Source organism: Plecotus auritus, assembly GCF_963455305.1.
Source record: "Plecotus auritus genome assembly, chromosome: 4".
Taxonomy (NCBI): Eukaryota; Metazoa; Chordata; class Mammalia; order Chiroptera; family Vespertilionidae; genus Plecotus; species Plecotus auritus.
Genome location: NC_137775.1, coordinates 179,646,928 through 179,665,308, shown reverse-complemented (window position 1 = coordinate 179,665,308; position 18,381 = coordinate 179,646,928). Strand labels below are relative to the sequence as shown.

The 18,381-nt window shown below is 47.2% G+C and overlaps 1 protein-coding gene across 4 annotated transcripts in view; it reads left to right on the top strand.

The window, feature by feature from the left end:
• OSBPL3 (oxysterol binding protein like 3) overlaps positions 1–18,177 on the top strand; it is a 151,089-nt gene extending 132,912 nt beyond the window's left edge. For all 4 annotated transcript variants that reach the window (XM_080666458.1, XM_080666456.1, XM_080666459.1 and 1 more), the window contains 6 exons: positions 450–528; positions 1,646–1,790; positions 4,981–5,125; positions 8,888–9,014; positions 11,048–11,170; positions 14,294–18,177. In XM_080666458.1, coding sequence (XP_080522584.1) covers positions 450–528; positions 1,646–1,790; positions 4,981–5,125; positions 8,888–9,014; positions 11,048–11,170; positions 14,294–14,390 — 716 coding nt within the window. In that variant the 3' untranslated portion in view covers positions 14,391–18,177. The remainder of the gene's footprint in view (positions 1–449; positions 529–1,645; positions 1,791–4,980; positions 5,126–8,887; positions 9,015–11,047; positions 11,171–14,293) is intronic.
• Positions 18,178–18,381: the final 204 nt, after the last annotated feature.

The window sequence follows — 18,381 nt, the reverse complement described above, 5'->3', positions numbered from 1 at the left end:
CCCCAGTCCTGCCCTGCCGGCCACCTTCTAATTAATTTCCTTTCAATGTGCATGAATCCATGCACCGGGTCACTAGTAGAGAATAAAAAAGTTATCCTGTGCCCAGCCAGTATGGCTCAGTGGTTGAGCATTGACCTATGAACCAGGAGGTCACAGGTCAATTCCCAGTCGAGGTACATGTCTGGGTTTCAGGCTTGATCCCCAGTGAGGGGGTTTGGGGGTGTGAAGGCAGCTGATCAGTGATGCTCTCTCATCACTGATGTTTCTATCTCTCCCTTCTTTTCTGAAATCAATAAAAAAATATATTTTTTTAAAGTTATATATGACAAAGGGTTTTATTATGAAGAGATTGTTCAATGTTGTGATTGATCATTTATGCATCCGAAGAACTCTTTTGTCTACCTAACTCTCCTGGTAAATGTGTAATGCTCGGTATTATTTCATTTCAGATGTGAGATGGAAAAACAAATTCTGGGGCAAATCCATGGAAATCGTTCCCATTGGCACAACCCATGTGACTCTGCCGGCGTAAGTGCCTCTGTGGTTGGGAACCTTAGAGAATTTAGGGCCAAGATGGCAGCCTTAGGAGCAAGCTGCTCACGGTCCCTAAGGTGCTGGTGTCTGGTTTGGTTTTTTAATCTGTTTGACAGTAAATGCAAGTGTTCCTTATTATGACGACCTCATATTTTATTTCCCTCAAATGAAAATGCTTCTGCGAGACCAAAATTACCAGAAAAGACACTTCTTTAAAACTCATTTATACTTGCTAACAAAACTAAGAATGATGGTTTTTGTTAACGTGTTGTCCTGCCTCACGGTCTGAGTTCCTTTTCAGAAAGGGATGGCCTGATCTTTGAGGGATGATTGATACTTACTCATAAAACAAAATGGCCCCTGGAGCCAGGCTGCCAGGACCCAGGAGCTCGCCCTGCTGCGTGCTGATGGCAGGTCCTGGAGGTTACTTAACCTTTCTGGTCTCCGGTGCTGCCGCCTGTGAACCGGGGATCACACACCACCCACCTTATAGGACTGTTGTGAACATTAAACACGTACACTAGTACTTGGCACATGGCATGTGCCGTGTAAGTGTTTGGTCTTATATAATTATTATGTATCTGTGGAACTGGAATCTGAATACTTTCTCATTGTAAAAGATTAAGATATATGTATCTTAAGATTTACACATATGCTATATGTGTGTATACATATAGGTGCGTAATATGCACACACGTGTGTATACCTATATGCATATATACATCTGTGTGCACATGTATGTGTGGAGAGAGAGCAGATTGTGAAAACCCCCATTCTTCCCCATAGCCACTTTCCTTCCCTAGTTTGGGGACTTTAGGTGAGTCACCTCAGCTCTCAGTTCCCTCCTCTGTCCCAGGAGGAGGCGGGGCTGGGGGGGGTGTGGAGGGTGGGGGACGGTGTTCAGGAAATCAGCGGAGGTAGCTAGGCCTCCGGCCGCTTGCAGAGAGCCGAGTCTGGTGCTGTCGCCCTCGGTGGCGTGCTGCCTCCCTGGAGAGGGAAGGCTCCGTGGGTGCTGGCTCCGCAGGTGCAGGGATGAGGAACTCATCGTGTGACTTACTTATTTAAAAAGCTACGCTTGTTTGCATCGCCCTCTCACCTTTTCCTCCTTTAGTTTCGGGGACCATTTTGAGTGGAACAAAGTCACCTCCTGCATCCATAACATCTTAAGCGGGCAGCGGTGGATTGAGCACTACGGGGAGATTGTCATCAAGAACCTGAATGACGACTCCTGCCACTGCAAAGTGAACTTCATCAAGGTGAGCGGCGGCCCTGGGGCTCTCCTCCACCCTGGAAAGGCCTTACAGAGCTGGGCCTCAGGTGCCTTGGGGAACCTTTCGCCTTCACTTCTGTGCCAGCAGACAAGCAGTGCTGGCAGGGGTCCCCTGGTCCCAGCCCCACGCTCTCACCTGGACCAGGGCCATAGCTCCTCCCGGCCTTCACCCATCCTCCCCTCTGGTCTGTCTTCAGGGCAACAGCCAGAGGGGCTCTTCTGAAATATGTCAGCCCGGTCAGCATGGCTCAGTGGTTGAGCGTCGACCTATGAATCAAGAGGTCACAGTTCGAGCCCCAGTGTGGGGCATGCAGGAAGCCGCAGCTTAAGGATTCTCTCCATTATTGATGTTTCTGTCTCTATCTCCCTCTTCCTTCCTCTCTGATATCAATAAAAAATATATTTAAAAAATAAAATAAAACATAAGTCATGTGCTTCAGTATGGATAGACCCTGAAGACATGCTGAGTGAAATATGCCAGCCATAAAAGGACAGACACTGTCTGATTCCATTCATGTGAGCTCCCTAGAGCAGTCAAAGCTCAGAGACAGAGCAGAATGGTGGTGGCCAGGGGCTGGGGCGAGGAAATGGGGAGCTGTTTAATGGGCACAGTTTCAGCTTGGGACGATGGAGAATTTCTGACAAGATATAAGGCAGCGGTTGCACAACATTATGAATGTACTTAATGCCACTGAATTCTACACTTATAAATGGTCAAAAAGGTAAATTTTGTTATATATGTTTTACCACAATTTTTAAAAATGCAAGTTGTGTGGAATTTGACCAAATCTTCTGACAACTTCCGTCTTTCTCACGGAAAAGCTCACATCCGTACGGAGGCCCACAGGACCCGCTCAGTCTGCACTGCCCGCCCCGCCCCTCCAGTTCACAAACACGTGTACACACACACGCACACTGACCTCACTCCTCTCCAACCTCAGCTCCTACCGGCCCCTCGTCCCCATCCTTCCTCACTGTCCTCTGACCACACTGGCCTTTCTCTCTTCATTCTCTCTCTCCCCAGATCCTTCCATCACCTGCCCTGTCCTGTTAGTGACTCTGTCACATCCCATTTTCTTATTACTGTCTCTAGTTAGCCGCCCCGTTGACTTACTTGTTTATTTTCTGTTCCCCACACCTCCCGCGCCATTCCTGGCTCCAGAAAAGCAAACGCCTGCTCGCTCTCACTCCTCACTCTCACTTGGGGTGCAGCTGCTGCCTGGGAATGGGGCCTGGCCCCCAGCAGACTCATCACAGGATGAATGAACAGGCTGGCCTGAGGCAGAACACCTGCCGTCAGCTTGGCCTTCCACCAGCCTTAGCTGGAGCCTTCCCCTGCCTTGCTTCCTCCTCAGATCCCCTCTTGCTGTTGCAAATCTCAAGTACTTAACATGGCCTTAGAGCAGCCGTGGGCAAACTACGGCCCGCGGGCTGGATCCGGCCCGTTCGGCTGTTCTATCCGGCCCGTGGAACCGAAAGAGCGGAGGGTTCTCTTGCTCTCCCCTCCGCTCCTTTACTTTGAATTTATATTAGTTCACACAAACACTCCATCCATGCTTTTGTTCCGGCCCTCCAGTCCAGTTTGAGAACCCATTGTGGCCCTCGAGTCAAAAAGTTTGCCCAGCCTGCCTTAGAGTGTCACCCCCTCAAAAAAATGTTTGCATTGAATTCAGATCAAAGTTCTAAGCAGAGTTATTAGGTTCTAATTGCGGAACCTCATGGGGTACCTCTCTGTACCACCGATAGCTGGTAGGGGACATGATGAAGAGATGGACTGGGGTCTTTCTTATACCCCATAAGTCAGACTGGGTTGTAGTCAGACATATACCAGGTAGAGACTCACATAAAATAAACATGGCCCTGCTTGAAAGCTTCATTAAGCTCCCTGCAGAGAAGAAGCAAAAGGCCATCTGGCACGGGAATCTGTGCACCCCTGCTCCCATGAGCCCCCTTGTCCAGCATTTTCCCCAAGGAACCCTGCCACCCACGTGGCACTTGCCCACTGAGGGACAGAGAGTAGGTGTTTGTAGCCATGAGAGATGAGAAGAGTCTGTCCTCTTCCCAGCAATGGACTATGGGCAAACATCTGCACGAAAAAAGTCTGAGTCCTGCTTCAGAATAAACTGCGGAGCCTGGACAGTATTTATATCTTCTCGTTTTTGCAGGACGCGAGGACTGGCCTATGAATCTCTGATTCAGGTGGAGATGCTGCTGCACTCCGCCCTTCCTCCCTTGTTTACCAGACTAGGAAAGTGGCCTGAAAACGCCGCTCAACTTTATAGGTTTCCAAATATAGATCCTGTTTTGGCTGAAAACAGTAATTGGATTTTCGACTTATGGAGTAATGCCTTCTTTTTTTTTCTCTCATAGAGATTTTGTAGGGCAGTCAGGTAATTGAAAGGTTTGGAAAAAATCAACTCTAGGAAGTTAGAGCTCCCTCTGCTGGGCGCGGTGTAGTACTGTATAAAACCCTCCAGGCTGAACGGAGCCGAGCTGGTCTCAGACCAGGACCAACCACAGTGTGAATATGCATTGCCTAAGGTTCCTGTGGTTGGATCAACAGATCTAGATTTGGGGGGTGGGGGGGGAATGCTAGAAAATTTCTTGGTTTACAAAGCAGCCACCTTTATTGGTTTACCAAAGACTGTCTTGTGCCTTTAGAGGAAAAAATTACATGAATTACATTTCTTTTAAATTGCAGTTGTCAGGCCCTAGCCAGTTTGGCTCAGTCAGTAGAGCGTGGGCCTGCGGACTGAAGGGTCCTGAGTTTGATTCAGGTCAAGGGCACATACCTCCATTGCAGGCTCGATCCGCGGCCCTGGTTGGCGCATGTGTGGGGGCTTACAGGCCAGCCACACTATTTGGCTGATGTAGAAGAACTGAGCTTTCCTATTTCTTTGCACGTAGAAAAAGTAGAAAAAAAGGTATCTTACACACACATGGAATTACCGAATGTTGGCTGGTTGAGATTGCAAACTCTAAAGGGCTAGCTATTAATTTTTATTAAGTAATTAAAAGTGTGATTTTAAAAAAGAGATAGAGTCCAAAACTGGCAAACTATATGCAATATAGAATTTCCCTTATGGTTCTTTCTTTTTCCTCTCCCCTCCCCCTCTTCATATCTGTACTAAGTTGACCCCAAAATACTAAACAGACGACTCCCCTTTGAATCCTAGGCAAAATACTGGAGCACGAACTCCCGCGAGATCGAAGGTACGGTGTTTGACAAGAGTGGGAAGGCAGTGCACCGGCTCTTTGGGAAATGGCATGAGAGCATCTACTATGGCGGCCCGTCCTCCTCCACCTGTGTCTGGAGAGCCAGTCAGTATCAGGGGAATCGGCCCCAGGGGATGTGGGGGCGTGGCTGGAGGAACTGTGGAGGGGCGGGCGTCTGCGGTGGGCATCAGCGGCCATGGAGTCTCCAGGCTGCTTCTGTGTCTGAGTTGTCGGTCCCTCTTTCTTTTTCTTTTTTAAAAATATATTTTATTGGTTTTTTATCAGAGAGGAAGGGAGAGGGATAGAGAGTTAGAAACATCGATGAGAGAGAAACATCGATCAGCTGCCTCCTGCACACTCCCTACTGGGGATGTGCCCGCAACCAAGGTACATGCCCCTGACCGGAATCGACCCTGGGACCCTTCAGTCCACAGGCCGACGCTCTATCCACTGAGCCAAACGGGTTAGGGCTGTCGATCCCTCTTTCATTCACCAGATCATGTCTGAGACTCATTCCCATGCTCATCAGCAGCACCTCTGTCGCGCTGGGAGGCCCTGGGTTCTTATTCCAGAACAAGGCCATAGCTAATGCATGACCACCGTCTTCCATCAGCACCCAGCCGCCTGCGCCTGTGCCCGGGCACAGAAGGGATATCAGTCAGGGACAAGAAGCTGTTCTTCAGCAGGACAAAGAGAAAAATGTCACCGGAAAAGCAGGGTGACCTGGGGCTTCTACAAGAGTTAGGGATCCCCCAGACTCATCCAGCACCACAGCCACTCTGGCCACGCCTGCCATCCCAGAAGGATGCTGAGCCCGGAAGCAGCTGTGGAAGGAGGACCAGGGAAGCCAGACCTTCCTAACAGGTTCCCAGAGCATGCTCAGACTTTAGTTCATCTTCTAAGTGTGTTTCCCAGTCATGGTCACATTATAAACCCGTTGTGCTGAGAGACCACCATTAGGATACTTTGGACCAATCAAAACAAAACAAGAAAACCATTCTAATGGTGGCTTAAAGCATTAGGCTATGTGCCCATACTTAGTGAGGGACAGGGGCCCAGGGTTGCTGAGAGGCAGCCTGTGTAGGGAGCACAGATCATTGAGGGCACCTTCTGTGACTCCCAATATGACCATATGTGTCCCTCGTGGATGTAAATGTATCTTATCCCCGCGGGGCAGCTCGCTGAGCAGGGAGAAGGGAGGACAAAAGCACTTTCTCCGCCGTGCCTCTCCTTCCTCAGGAAGGAAGTGTTTCCAGGGGCCCCCAGGAAATGCCTTTACATTTTGTCAGCCTGAAGCAGGTCCAAACCCATCCCACAGCAATCCTGGGCAACTGGGTAGGCAGGAGTCAGGTGGGTAAGTGTATCCGCGAGGGAGGACACAGGGCTGCCTGACCAGAGCAGTCTCCATAGCAAGGAAGGAAGGGAGATGCCGTAGAAGAGGCAGCCAACAGCATCTCTTTCAGAGGGTGGCGGCCTCCCCCTCCCCCACCTCAGAGGTCGCCTCCCAGTGGGAAGGGATTGCCGCCGCGTGAGATCCTGCACATGAAGCATTCACCTTCCTTTGCTTAAAGTGTGTACCACAGAGCAGAGCTACGTCCCCTCTGGGCGCTAAAGTGGAACCTTGATGAAAGAACACTGTGAGCTGCTGTTCTTGTTGTCAGTGTGGTTCACTGGCTGTAGGTCTCTGCCTGGGCCATGAGCATCCAGGCCCATCTATCTCCAGGGAAAACCACTGTCTTCACTCTGGGGGATGGAGATGGGTAGATTTTTGAAGGCACGTTAGGAAGCTTTGGCAGGATTTTCATGTTTAGGATACTCAGAGAATTAGACCTAGAGTTTGACAAAAAGGACTTCTGAAACTTCAAAAATGGTCTGCAAAAAAAAGGCCTGAAGAAAGTTCTTGGAAAATATTTGTATTTGTCTGTGTGAGCAACAAGAGCTCAGGCTTTGAGTGATTTTATTTGTAAATTTCAGTATTTTTAGCTTGATTTTTAGCTGGAATTCAAGCTAGGGCAGTACATCTCCATGAATCTGTTTGGACTGCTATAACAAAGTTCCACACACGGGGTGGCTTAAACAATAGAAATTTATGTTATCATTGTTCTGGAGGCTGGGAAATCAAAGATCAAGGTACTGACACATTTGGGTTCTGGTGCGGGACCTCTTCCTGGCTTGCAGACAGCCACATGCTCAGGGCCCCACCCTTCTGACCTCATTTAACCTTCATTACTTCCTTAGAGGCCTCGTCTCCAAACACAGCCACACGGAGGGGAGGGCTTCACCCTGTGAATTCTGGGAGGATACATTCAGTCTGTAACATTCTGCCTCTGGGCCCCAGATTCCTGTCTTTCTTTCAGGCAAAATCTATTTATTCCATCCCAACCGCTGCCCAAAGCCTTACCTCATTTCAGCATCAACTCTAATGTCCACAGTCGCCATCTGAATATCAGTCAGACATGGGTGAGGCTTGAGGTGTGATTCATCCTCTCCAGCTGTGCGCCTAGGAAACCCAAATGTGCTTCCAAAATACCGTGGTGGGACGGGCATAGGATAGGCATTCCCAAGGGAGACATGGAGGGGAAGACAGGCCCCCAGCAAGCCTAAGCTAGCAAGGAAAAAATGTCATTAGATCGTAAGGGTCCAGAATAATCCCCTCTTGGTTCCACGTCCAACCCTCTGGGCCCACGGGGACAGTGGCCCTGCCCTCACGGCCCCCAGGCTCCGGGTGGTGGCCACCTGGCATGCTAAACTGCAGCCCTGGGCCCACCCTTTGCCAGGTGGAGGCAGCCTCACCCCCTAGGCCTATGCCGTCTGGGCCTGCCATGGCAGCGGCAGCCTGGGGGCCTCTGAGTCACCCCAGTCTCCCCTTAGCTAGTGCACCTGGAGCACTCTGTGGTCCAGCCTGTGAAATGCCAGTAACCCAGTAGCTTTCTTCCTTCTGTCCCGTCATCTCTGTCCCCTTAGTCCCAGCGGCTGTGTTTCTGCCAGCATAATCCCTCTATTCCTGGCTTCTGCTGAGATGGTTTTACATTAAAATATGTGAGAAGAAGGGCAGGTATGGGAGAAAGAATAACATTTATTGACCACTTGCTAGGAGTTCAACACTATTTTAGGGAGTGGACAGTTTTAGGAGAAATTGCCATCTCTCAAATGAAAAATGGATTCTCAAGCCCGGATGGAGCAGCTCAGTTGGTTGAGTGTCGTCCTGTGCACTGAAGGGTTGCCGGTTTGATTTCCCATCGGGGCACATACCTGGGTTGCAGGTTCAATCCCCAGTCGGGGCACCTACAGAAGGCAACTAATCGATGTTTGTCCCTCACCTCTCTCTCTCTCTCTCTCTCTCTCTCTCTCTCTCTCTCTCTCTCTCTCTCTCCTCTCTCTCTCTCTCTCTCTCTCTCCCCCTCCCTCCCTCCCTCCCTCCCTCCCTCCCTCCCTCCCTCTCTCTTCATGTCCTTGGGTGAGGATTTTAAAGAACACACCTGGATTCTAGAGTGGCAGTCTTATTTGTCAGGAAAAATGGACTGAGAGCTTTTTTTACAGGTAGTTTATTTTAGTAAATGAACCATTTTTATAGCTTAAACAGTCTAGAAACTTCAGTGTTTTATACATTTGCTGTGCGACCATAGAGAGGAGGCCTTATCCTTGTAGGTAGGAGAAAACTTGTAGAGAAGAAAATGTATAGGGCAGTGTTCAGCCTCTGCTGGTTAACCAGGATATTTTAATAGAAATGGAAGAGTTCAGAGCTGAGAGACATTATGGCTGGTCTGAGATGAAAACAGTGAAGGAATTAAAAAGTAACATCAATGAAATAAAAAAGTAAAGTAAATGAAATGCAAGTTAGGGATGAATGATCTCTTTTTCTTGTAGATCCCATGCCCAAAGGCTATGAGCAATATTATGGCTTCACACAGTTTGCACTAGAATTAAATGAAATTGATTCATCCTTGAAGACTTTATTACCACCTACTGACACTCGATTTAGGCCAGACCAAAGGTAAGGATTTTTTTTTTCCAATCTTTATCTCCAGAGATGTAAAACTTTTTATAAAGACTGTTATTAACAGCTCCCGGGGCACCAGAGGGGCCTGAGAGAGAGAATGTCATCAGGAATAGAGGGCCACGGGGACTTGAGCAGCCGTGTGGCAGGAACGGAGCCCAGCTTAGCGCTGTGTGTGGCGTGACTTTAGTCATCAGTAGAGCCCCATTTCTACTGAAGTATCAAAAAAGTGTTTATTCTTAAGAGTTTTACTGCATTCAATAAAAATAAAACTTATTGTGTATTGAAAGAATAAAAAGCATCCACCCCTAGAATTTAAATTATTTTGATGCATTGAGAGCTAACCTTTGATTCTTTGCTGCTAACAAGCTGTGCGACATATAAGTCTTTTAATCTTTCTCAGCCTCAGATTCCTACTTTATAAAATGGAAAGAATTATCTCTCCCTTAAGGCCTTTCTAATTAAGACCCAAAATCCAGAAGAAGAAAAAAAAAGGGTAAAAATTTGACTTTATTAAAAAAAAGAAAGAAACCCAACAACACCCTTCATGGCAAAGTAAATAAAATACATACTCAGAGTGAATAGATAAATGACAAACTGAGGAATCTGTACTTGCAGCTCATTTCATGAATTGGTTCTAGAAACCAAGATCAACTCATTTAAAAAATGGACATAAGAAAATGAAGAGGTCACAAAATAAGAAATGCAGATATCCCTTAAACATGAAAGATGCTCCGTCTCACACAAAGATGACATTTTGAGAGCCCCATTGATGTCCCATTTCTTAACCTATCAGATGGAAAAGACTCACAAGTGTGGTGTACGCTGAGGCTATAGGGCAAAGGCACACCAATAACATTGCTAGTGGCAATGTGAATTGTATAATCCCCATGAAGGGCGATTGGTTATATGTATATTATAAATTCACCCTTTAACCCAGCAACCTCACTTCTAGAAATTTCTCCTTTCAGGTACACCGACCCATGCATACAATGACAGATACACATGGTCATTCACTGCAGCATTCATGATAAATTACCTTTAAAAATTGGGAGCGTCCCCAGTGTCTGTCAGTAGGAAATTATTTAAATAAACTCAGGTATGTCCACACAATTGAATGTAACGCAGCTACATAAAAAATGAAGATGTCTGTGTGCTACCAAGAAAGATCTCCAAGACATACAGGGTGGAGCAAAAGTAGGTTTGTAGTTGTTCATCTAGAAAATAATAAAATAATAATAATACAAGAATAAACTCTGTTTCAGGTGCTCGTAACTGTAAAGCTACTCTCTCCGCACCCCGTATTGATAGGTAAAGGTAGAACAAGCCCTGGCTGGTTTTGTTCAGTGGTGAGAGGTCGGCCTGTGGACCGAAGGGTTGAGGGTTCCATTCCAGGTCAAGGGCGCGCACCTCGTTTGCAGACTCAATCCCCGGCCCGGGTTGGCTGCATACAGGAGGCAACCAATCAGTGTGTCTCTCTCACATCAATGTTTTACTCTCTCCTCTCCTCTTCCTCCTTCCCATCCACTCTCTCTTAAAAAAAAAAAAAAATCAACGGAAAAAATACCCTCGGGTGAGAATTTTAAAAAAGGTAAAACAAAAGAAGCCACGGCGTAGACATTGTTGTAGCCTGCTGCCATTTATATTTTCAAAAGGGAGGGAGAGGTGAGAGTGTTTGCTTTATAGGTATAAGGACTCTCTAGAATGCACTAGAAACTAATAGCAGTGGGTTACCTGCGGAGTGACGTGGGGCGGGCAGGAAACAGCAAGAATTAGAGACGAGGATGAATGGGAGACTTTACTCCGAATTACTTTGTATAGACATGATTTTTTGATATATATGTATATATCACCAATTTAAATAATCCGATCTTCCCCGACTACCTCACAGTCTTGTTTGAAGGGTTGGAGAAGGGCCTTCTGTATAGGAGAGTGTTTGGAATATCCAGTTTGGACACCTGCAATTTCAGCAGTGACTTTGCTTCGTTTCTGCGGCATTCAGTTCCTCTATTTCTCCCTCCACGCCTCAGGTTTCTGGAAGAAGGGAACGTGGAGGAAGCCGAGACGGAGAAGCAGAGGATTGAGCAGCTGCAGAGGGACAGGCGGCGGGTCTTGGAGGAGAACAACGTGGAGCACCAGCCGCGGTTTTTCAGGTGAGTGCCCAGGTCCTGCGGGCTATTGGTTGGTAGGTACCTGATGCTTCTGGTATCTAGAGAGTGAACAGGGGTGTCTCCTCCCCAAATAAGAGGTCCTTGATGTGTTTCCAGCCTCAGAGTGGTGACACCTCCCCTCTGTGAGGGCCCGACCTTCTGTGACACTGGTCTCTGGCTGTCCCAACCTCTTCCTCCCCAGCGGCCCTGTCTTCTTCCCTCCTTGGCTGTGTCTCAGGGCGTCTAGCCCAGTGAGTTTGCAAGGAAGTGCTCAGTGAGTGCTTGTGGGAGAAGCAACAAGACCGCCCTCACCTGGCCTCCGGGGCCGGCCAGCTTGTTAAATCCATGTCTGAGCGCGGTCCCCCACCGAGGTGTGTTTTACACAGCGAGAGATCATTAAGGATCACCCCGCTGGCTACCAACATGGAACCAAGTGTCCACCCTGCAGAAGTTCTAATGCACTTGGGCTTGGAACATGTACCATTCATTTTAAAGTAACTTGCCAAGAAGTTGTCGTTAAAAAAAATAAAGCTGTGGAAGGGGCATCAGAGGTCATCAGCCCTTCGCCGCCTCTTTTATTTTAACTGAGAAAAAACCAGCCTGGCCGGTGTGGCTCTGTGGTTGAGTGTTGACCTGTGAACCAGGAGTCACGGTTCGATTCCCAGTCAGGGCACATGCCCTGGATGCAGGCTTGATCCTCAGTGTGGGGAGTGCAGGAAGCAGCCAATCAATGATTCTCTCTCATCACTGATGTCTCTCTCTCTTTCCCTCTCCCTTCCTCTCTGAAATCAATAAAAATATATTAAAATACACACAAAAAGAAAGAAATGAAGACCCAGAGAACGGGGGTGGAGGAGGGGGGTGTGATCTGTGGAAGGACCCCGTGGAATGTCCTGGACCAGGGCCTGGCTCTTGGACTACCAGGCCAGGGCTCTATACGGTTTTAGGGGTTCTGTTAAATACTTTCTTAAATGAACAGTAAAACAGACACTTGTGGAAAAGCCAGGAGCTCCTGCCCTCACTCGCCCTCTGAGTCTTGCTTTCAGGGCAACCAGGGGTTTTTGTGTTGTTTGGTTGGATGTTGTTGTTGATAGTTTTTAATGGGCAACGGAAGCACTTTTAGGAGGAATTAGTACTAATCTGCCACAGCAGCAGTAAAGTATGTTTTCCAGAACAGCAGTAAGTAATGTTCTAGCCCCCAAATACAATGCTTTTTCCTCCAAAACTGTGTGGAAGGTCCCTTCTGATCACTTTTACAAACTCGGGAGGTGAGCGAGTGAAGATTAACTGGCTAGAGTTCCATCCCAAAATATTCATAACTTCATATAAATATTTTTAAAATAAGACCTTAAATTATTTTTTACGGCAAGGTGTATAGATAAATGGATCAACTGACACACACATATACCCTTAAGAAGATCAGTTCTTTTTTTTTCCTCATAAATCTAGTGTCATTTTTAAACAAGGAGAGTCTGCATTTAGAAAGGTGTTCATTACAGTATCTTTCAGAATCATTAAACGTTGTGGGTAACCAAACCGGCCCAAGAACTAGGTACGGAGATTCATCAACTTGATCTAATGTGGAAACATCAAAAATGACTCACAAAGTGGGAAGCCGCTGGGAAGCAAATGAACATTAAATGCAAACTATAAAGTGTTGTTCGGCTACCCTGCACCTCAGATTCTGTCTGCAGTGGGAGAGGACAGCACAGCTGTGGCCGAGTGGCCACGGCCCTTTTTCCTTTGGGTTTTCTATAAAAGTGTCAGTATTGGACAGGGGATGACAGAGAGGAATGTGGGGCCTTGGGTGTCTCCGTTCACACCGCCGAGGAGCAATGGAAATGTCACCGGGAATTTCAGTGGAAACCAGAGCTTGGGCAGCTTCAGGCCTCTGTCTCGCAGTGAAGGATCCGATATGCAGGCCGGCTCCCTGTGAGCACATCCCTTTATTAGAGCAGGGAGACGTTGTGGGGGGAGTGTTCCTGAGAGTGGAACAACAGGCACTCGCTACTTTTGCTCCTAAAACGTGACAATATCCGTCAAAATTACAAATACAGATACTCTTTGACTCAGCAGTTCTCCTTACAGGAATTTTTAATGTATACGTATATAAAATAGGATATTACATGTTTATGATATCATTATAAACATGATTATAATAGCCAGAGATTGAAAACAACCTCCTAATTGCCCATCCTGTAGGTTAACTGTTAAATTGCGGTCCATCCCTGCAATGGAATATTAGGTAACTGTGTTTTTTAAAAATGAGGAATCTCTTATTGTCGGAGTCCCCAAACTTTTTCTGTAAAGGGCAAGTGGCAAATACTGTTAGCTTTGCAGGCCCTGAGGGCTCAGCAGGGCTTCCTCAAGCCCGCGCTGCGGCATGAAAGCAGCCACAGACATACTTACACCATGGCATGGTCACAGTCCAGTGCCACTACTACACAGGCAGGCAGGAGGCTGGAATTGGGCTTTGGGCTGTCGTTTGCTGACCGTATTGTGACAATGGAAAATGATCTCCAAAATATATTGTTATGTCAAAAACTCAAGGGGTAGGACACCACAGTGCTACCCATTGAGTGAATGGGAGAGGGGTGGAGTGTGTGTGTGTGTGTGTGTGTGTGTGTGTGTGTGTGTGTGTACCTCACGCATGCATGGAATTTCTCTGAAATAATGAAGCTGATGAAACCCTTGCTTCTGGGGGAACTGGGAGACAGGAGTAGGAAAACTCTTCTAGCTACTCACCTTTTGAACTTGAATTTACATATTATGTTGTCCAAGAATGGCGAGCCAGGCAGTTCTCTCCAGACCGTCATGGCTTCCTACCCCTTTTGTTTTTCATGTTAATTTCTCCCTTGATATGAGCAACCTGGTTGACTTAGTTTTACGCAGTCATGCGCAAGGCGGTGGCTCTCTTCTCCCAGAAGCACCATGTTTGACAGCCTCTGTTTGAGAACAAGCTCAGAAATAAGAAAGGTTTCCAGGTGTGAGTTTCCTCCCAGCTGCAGTACTGGACTGCCAGGGGCCTTGCATGCATGTGAGGGTGGCAGCGGGCCAGAGAGGAAGCGGGGAGGGCAGGAGAGGGCAGGACTGTCCAGAGCCTCAAGACCTCCTTACCTTCCACAGGAAATCCGCTGATGACTCCTGGGTGAGCAACGGCACCTATCTGGAACTGAGGAAAGATCTCGGTTTTTCCAAGCTGGACCATCCTGTTCTGTGGTGAAAAGGGCAAGAAGCACAATGCGTTCCTGTCCTCCCGTGTCTGCCTTCCCAAGCCACAAACCTGTGTCTGTGTTCTTACAAAGCCGTGGTCGGCAAACGGCGGCTCGCGAGCCACATGCGGCTCTTTGGCCCCTTGAGTGTGGCTCTTCCACAAAATACCACGGCCTGGGCGAGTCTATTTTGAAGAAATGGCGTTAGAAGAAGTTTAAGTTTAAAAAATTTGGCTCTCAAAAGAAATTTCAGTCGTTGTACTGTTGATATTTGGCTCTGTTGACTAACGAGTTTGCCGACCACTGTAATATAAAGCATTCCCTAGAATGATCACTGTGCTTAGCTTAGCGTTGTAAGTATTCAAGTATATATTTTCTTCGGTTAGGGTTCTTTACAATTTCCACTGTTATCATGATTGTTTATATTAATGTAGAGCACCTTGATATTGCTTTTTTATATATAAAGTATTTAATAAAAATGAAAGATTGAATGTTAATGTGTGGGTTGCAAACGAAGCTTTAACACTAATTTCCCAAAGGTTAGGAAATTTCAGATTAAATGAATGCCTTATAAAATTACGTTGGAGAGAAAACAATCCATGTCTCCCAGGTGCATTAAGAAAGGAGAAGGGGGAAAAAGAAAGAAAGAAATAAGAAGAATGCCAGGGTTGCTTACCCATGCGGACACCACCCAAGTTCAATTTGGTAGCTCCGTCTCTCTGCCTCGGAGCGCTCCCGACTTGCTCATACAGAGCCATCCTGCTGATGCTGGAGTCTGGAGAAGATCTGCATTTGCGTTTTGGTGGCTGAGAGGAGGTCATCAGTTCAGTGAAACGTGATTTATAGAAGATGCACATGGCGCCTTCTTGAAGAGGAAGCACCTGAGCTCATCCCTCCCTGTGGTGTGATTGCCTGCTGTGCAGAATCGTCCCGTCACTCAGAGGGACTACCATTAAGCCGAGAGATCCCCATGAATTAAACGTCAGAATGAAATCCTGGAGAGGCAGGAGGAAATTTCTCCTCAGTGAGAGCTGAGTCCTTGACAAGTGAAGAAACTGGTTTCTGCTCCCAGCGCCCCTGGCTTCCCCGCCCCGTGTGACCACATCTCTGCCGAGTGTGGGGTGTCCCCGTTCAGTGTAAAACCTCCAGCTCCTTCCACACAGCAGTGTGACTTTGTCACAGGTTATCAAAATAGCTGATTGTTTTAAAACACTCTCTTGGTATTTTCTACCTCTTCACAAGCACCGTGTTTTAGATCTTGTACAAAAAGTTGGACCATCTGCCTTAGAGACACGCGTAGAGGACTGATGTTCTCCCCGGTGTTGTGCCGGTGCAGCCCTCGATGTCGTGCCCCGCCCACACTTCTTACGTGTGCCCCCCTTTTGCGAGTTTTGCAGCCGACCTGAATAATGCGGATCATAACTACCGAAGGGGGAACTTGGTCTTTGTACATGTGTCATTTCAAACGACAGGAATAGAATTTGTGCAGCAGTTCCATTGTGTCACCAAAGCAATTCCAACTTCGGCCCAGATTACATGAAAACCAAAGCCTGATTCTTAAGCCTTTTATTCTAATGTTCATCATAATTCTGTGGAGTATGAAATAAAACGATGTGGTAAAAAAGGTTTCTCCCGAAAACACTTTTCAGATATTTATATAATAGCTTCGAGCGTGCAGAATGCTATGAATAAAAAGTAGAATAAATGGCAGAAAAAAGAACGCGTGAATTTTCAGTGTCGCACCAAGTAAGCAGTTGGACCGTGTTACATTTTCTAAGTGGAGAGGCATCTGCGAGTGACTAGCATTTTAAAAACAATAAACAACTCATTAAATACTGCACCCACCCATCGCATGTCATCGAGATGTCAGCGGGAACACAATGCATTTCCATTTCTGAGCAGTTAAATGACCAGCCACATTCTTCGGTGTGTGCTTTGTTCTTTTCTTTTCAAGCGTGGATCCAATTCTCCCAGACGGAAGGCGTGGGCTGCAGTTTTCAGTCCCCGGGGAAAACAGATCTAGCTTTCACAGTGTGAAGGTAAATGTGGACTTGCAGTCATATTGACTCTGAAAGCGGCCTGTTCCAGAAGCTACTCAAAAAAGGAAAAAACAAAACATGCAGCCTGGACGGATGTGGCTTTGTGTGGCAGTATTTGGAAATTCTTTGTCTCGATGCTGTTATTTTAACTGATAGGATGCTTTATTTTGGAATCACAAGGCTAAATAGACCAAATATCATCCTTGTAGTCATCTTACTTGAGATGGGGAGCGGGAGGAATTACAACATGATGCAGAACTGCGCACAGATTTCCAAATCTCCCCAGTACCAGCGTCTCTCAGGGCTTTCCCGAAGTTTGAACAGCGTGGGGACATTATCATCTTAAAACTGCCTTGAGGGAGTAATGGCTTCTTTGCCCCCCTTTAGTCCCTATTCTCAAAAGCACTTTCCCACCTAATTTGTAGTTCTGTGGCATTTTATATTTTTAAGATGGAGAAAACAGAAACATGGCATTGTTTGGGCAGACCTGAGGTAAAAATCGAGTTTTCCGGACTTTGAATCTCCTGATGAAATAATGCCAAACACTGCACCATTTGAGACCCTTGCTGTAGCTTGCATTTTATTCCTGGTTTTTCCATCCCCAGTTTACAGAGAACTGCACAGATATTCTTGGAAATGGGGCTTTGTGCAGCCCACCACACCGCCCTTCACTTATCCTGTGGCCACCATCCCCCCCCCCTCCCTCCACCCCTCCAGCTGCAGGAGATCCATCCAGACCCATTGGGGAGGAGCCCACAGGTCCATTGTGGCCAGGCAGCCCATCCTAGGTCAGTATTTCCTCCCCCGAGTCAACCGTACTAAGCCCTTCCAGGAGCCAGGCTGGGTCTGGTACTAATTAAACAGTTCACTGTAGGACAGCAATCCAGTCCTCCAGTCCCAGAATGCCCTCTTGTGGGACTCTCCGGGAGAGAAAAATATACAAAGCAATTTTTTAAATGTTTTCTTCATTTAGGCTGCGCCTTTTCTCAGACCCTGCTGCTAATTACTTCCCATAAGTCATTTGCTTGGGTTTTGAGCACTGTCCTTCGGCTGTATTTTCCAGATTTGTGATGAGTGGTCTTGTCCTACTATTACCAGTGTCAACCGTGAAAGAAAACGGGTAAACGGCAGAGTTTTCATTTGGCGGTCGCACCTTGCCGTGGGTCCGCCGCACATTCTATGAATTGCACATGTCTCTCAGCTGCCGTGGAATTTCCTCAGACCTTTGTGTTGCACGAGCAGTAAGAAGTGGTCCTTACGATCTTAGGAGTAATGGTTCCAATGTATTGGCATAATTTATTTGAATGTCCTTAATTTTGATGTGAACATCGGCACAAATCTATTTTTGCTACCAGGTGATCTCTGTTTTGGTGCGCTCTGTTTTCTTCTGTGTTGTATTCACGTTACTCAGTGCTAGTCTTTATTGTTCTGCATTGGAAATATGTATCATGCGTGTCTGCAAATGGTGACAGTCTGCAATGCAGACCACTTTGGGAGACTTTGGCTGGAGGGAACGCCATGAACAGAAGCTGCTCATGGATTGTGTTCGGGTGATTCGTGATCTGCCTCTGTGACCCTCCGCGGAGTCTATTTTTTTAATGGATATTTGTAAACCTTCCATCGAACCATTTATAAGATTATGTTGTGTTTAAATCCCACCCTTCGACTCGTCCCACTCCGACCTCCCCCAGCACTCTGAGTCCCTTGTTTACCCCCCTCCTGTAGCCAGTTGACTGAATAAATGCCGTGGGAAAGGCCACCTCTGTCTTTGTTTCTCCAGGTTGGTGTGCACATGGGGCTGCCGAAAGGGGACGGGCAAGGCTCCAGCCTCGGCTCTTGCAAAAGAAGCACGCCAGGTTCCTACAGGGATGGGGGTTGAAAATATGAATGTCCTGGGCGTAAAGACACTTGGGAACTTAGGGTCCCAACATTTCCGAGGTGTACTGCACAGGTAGGTCCCCCC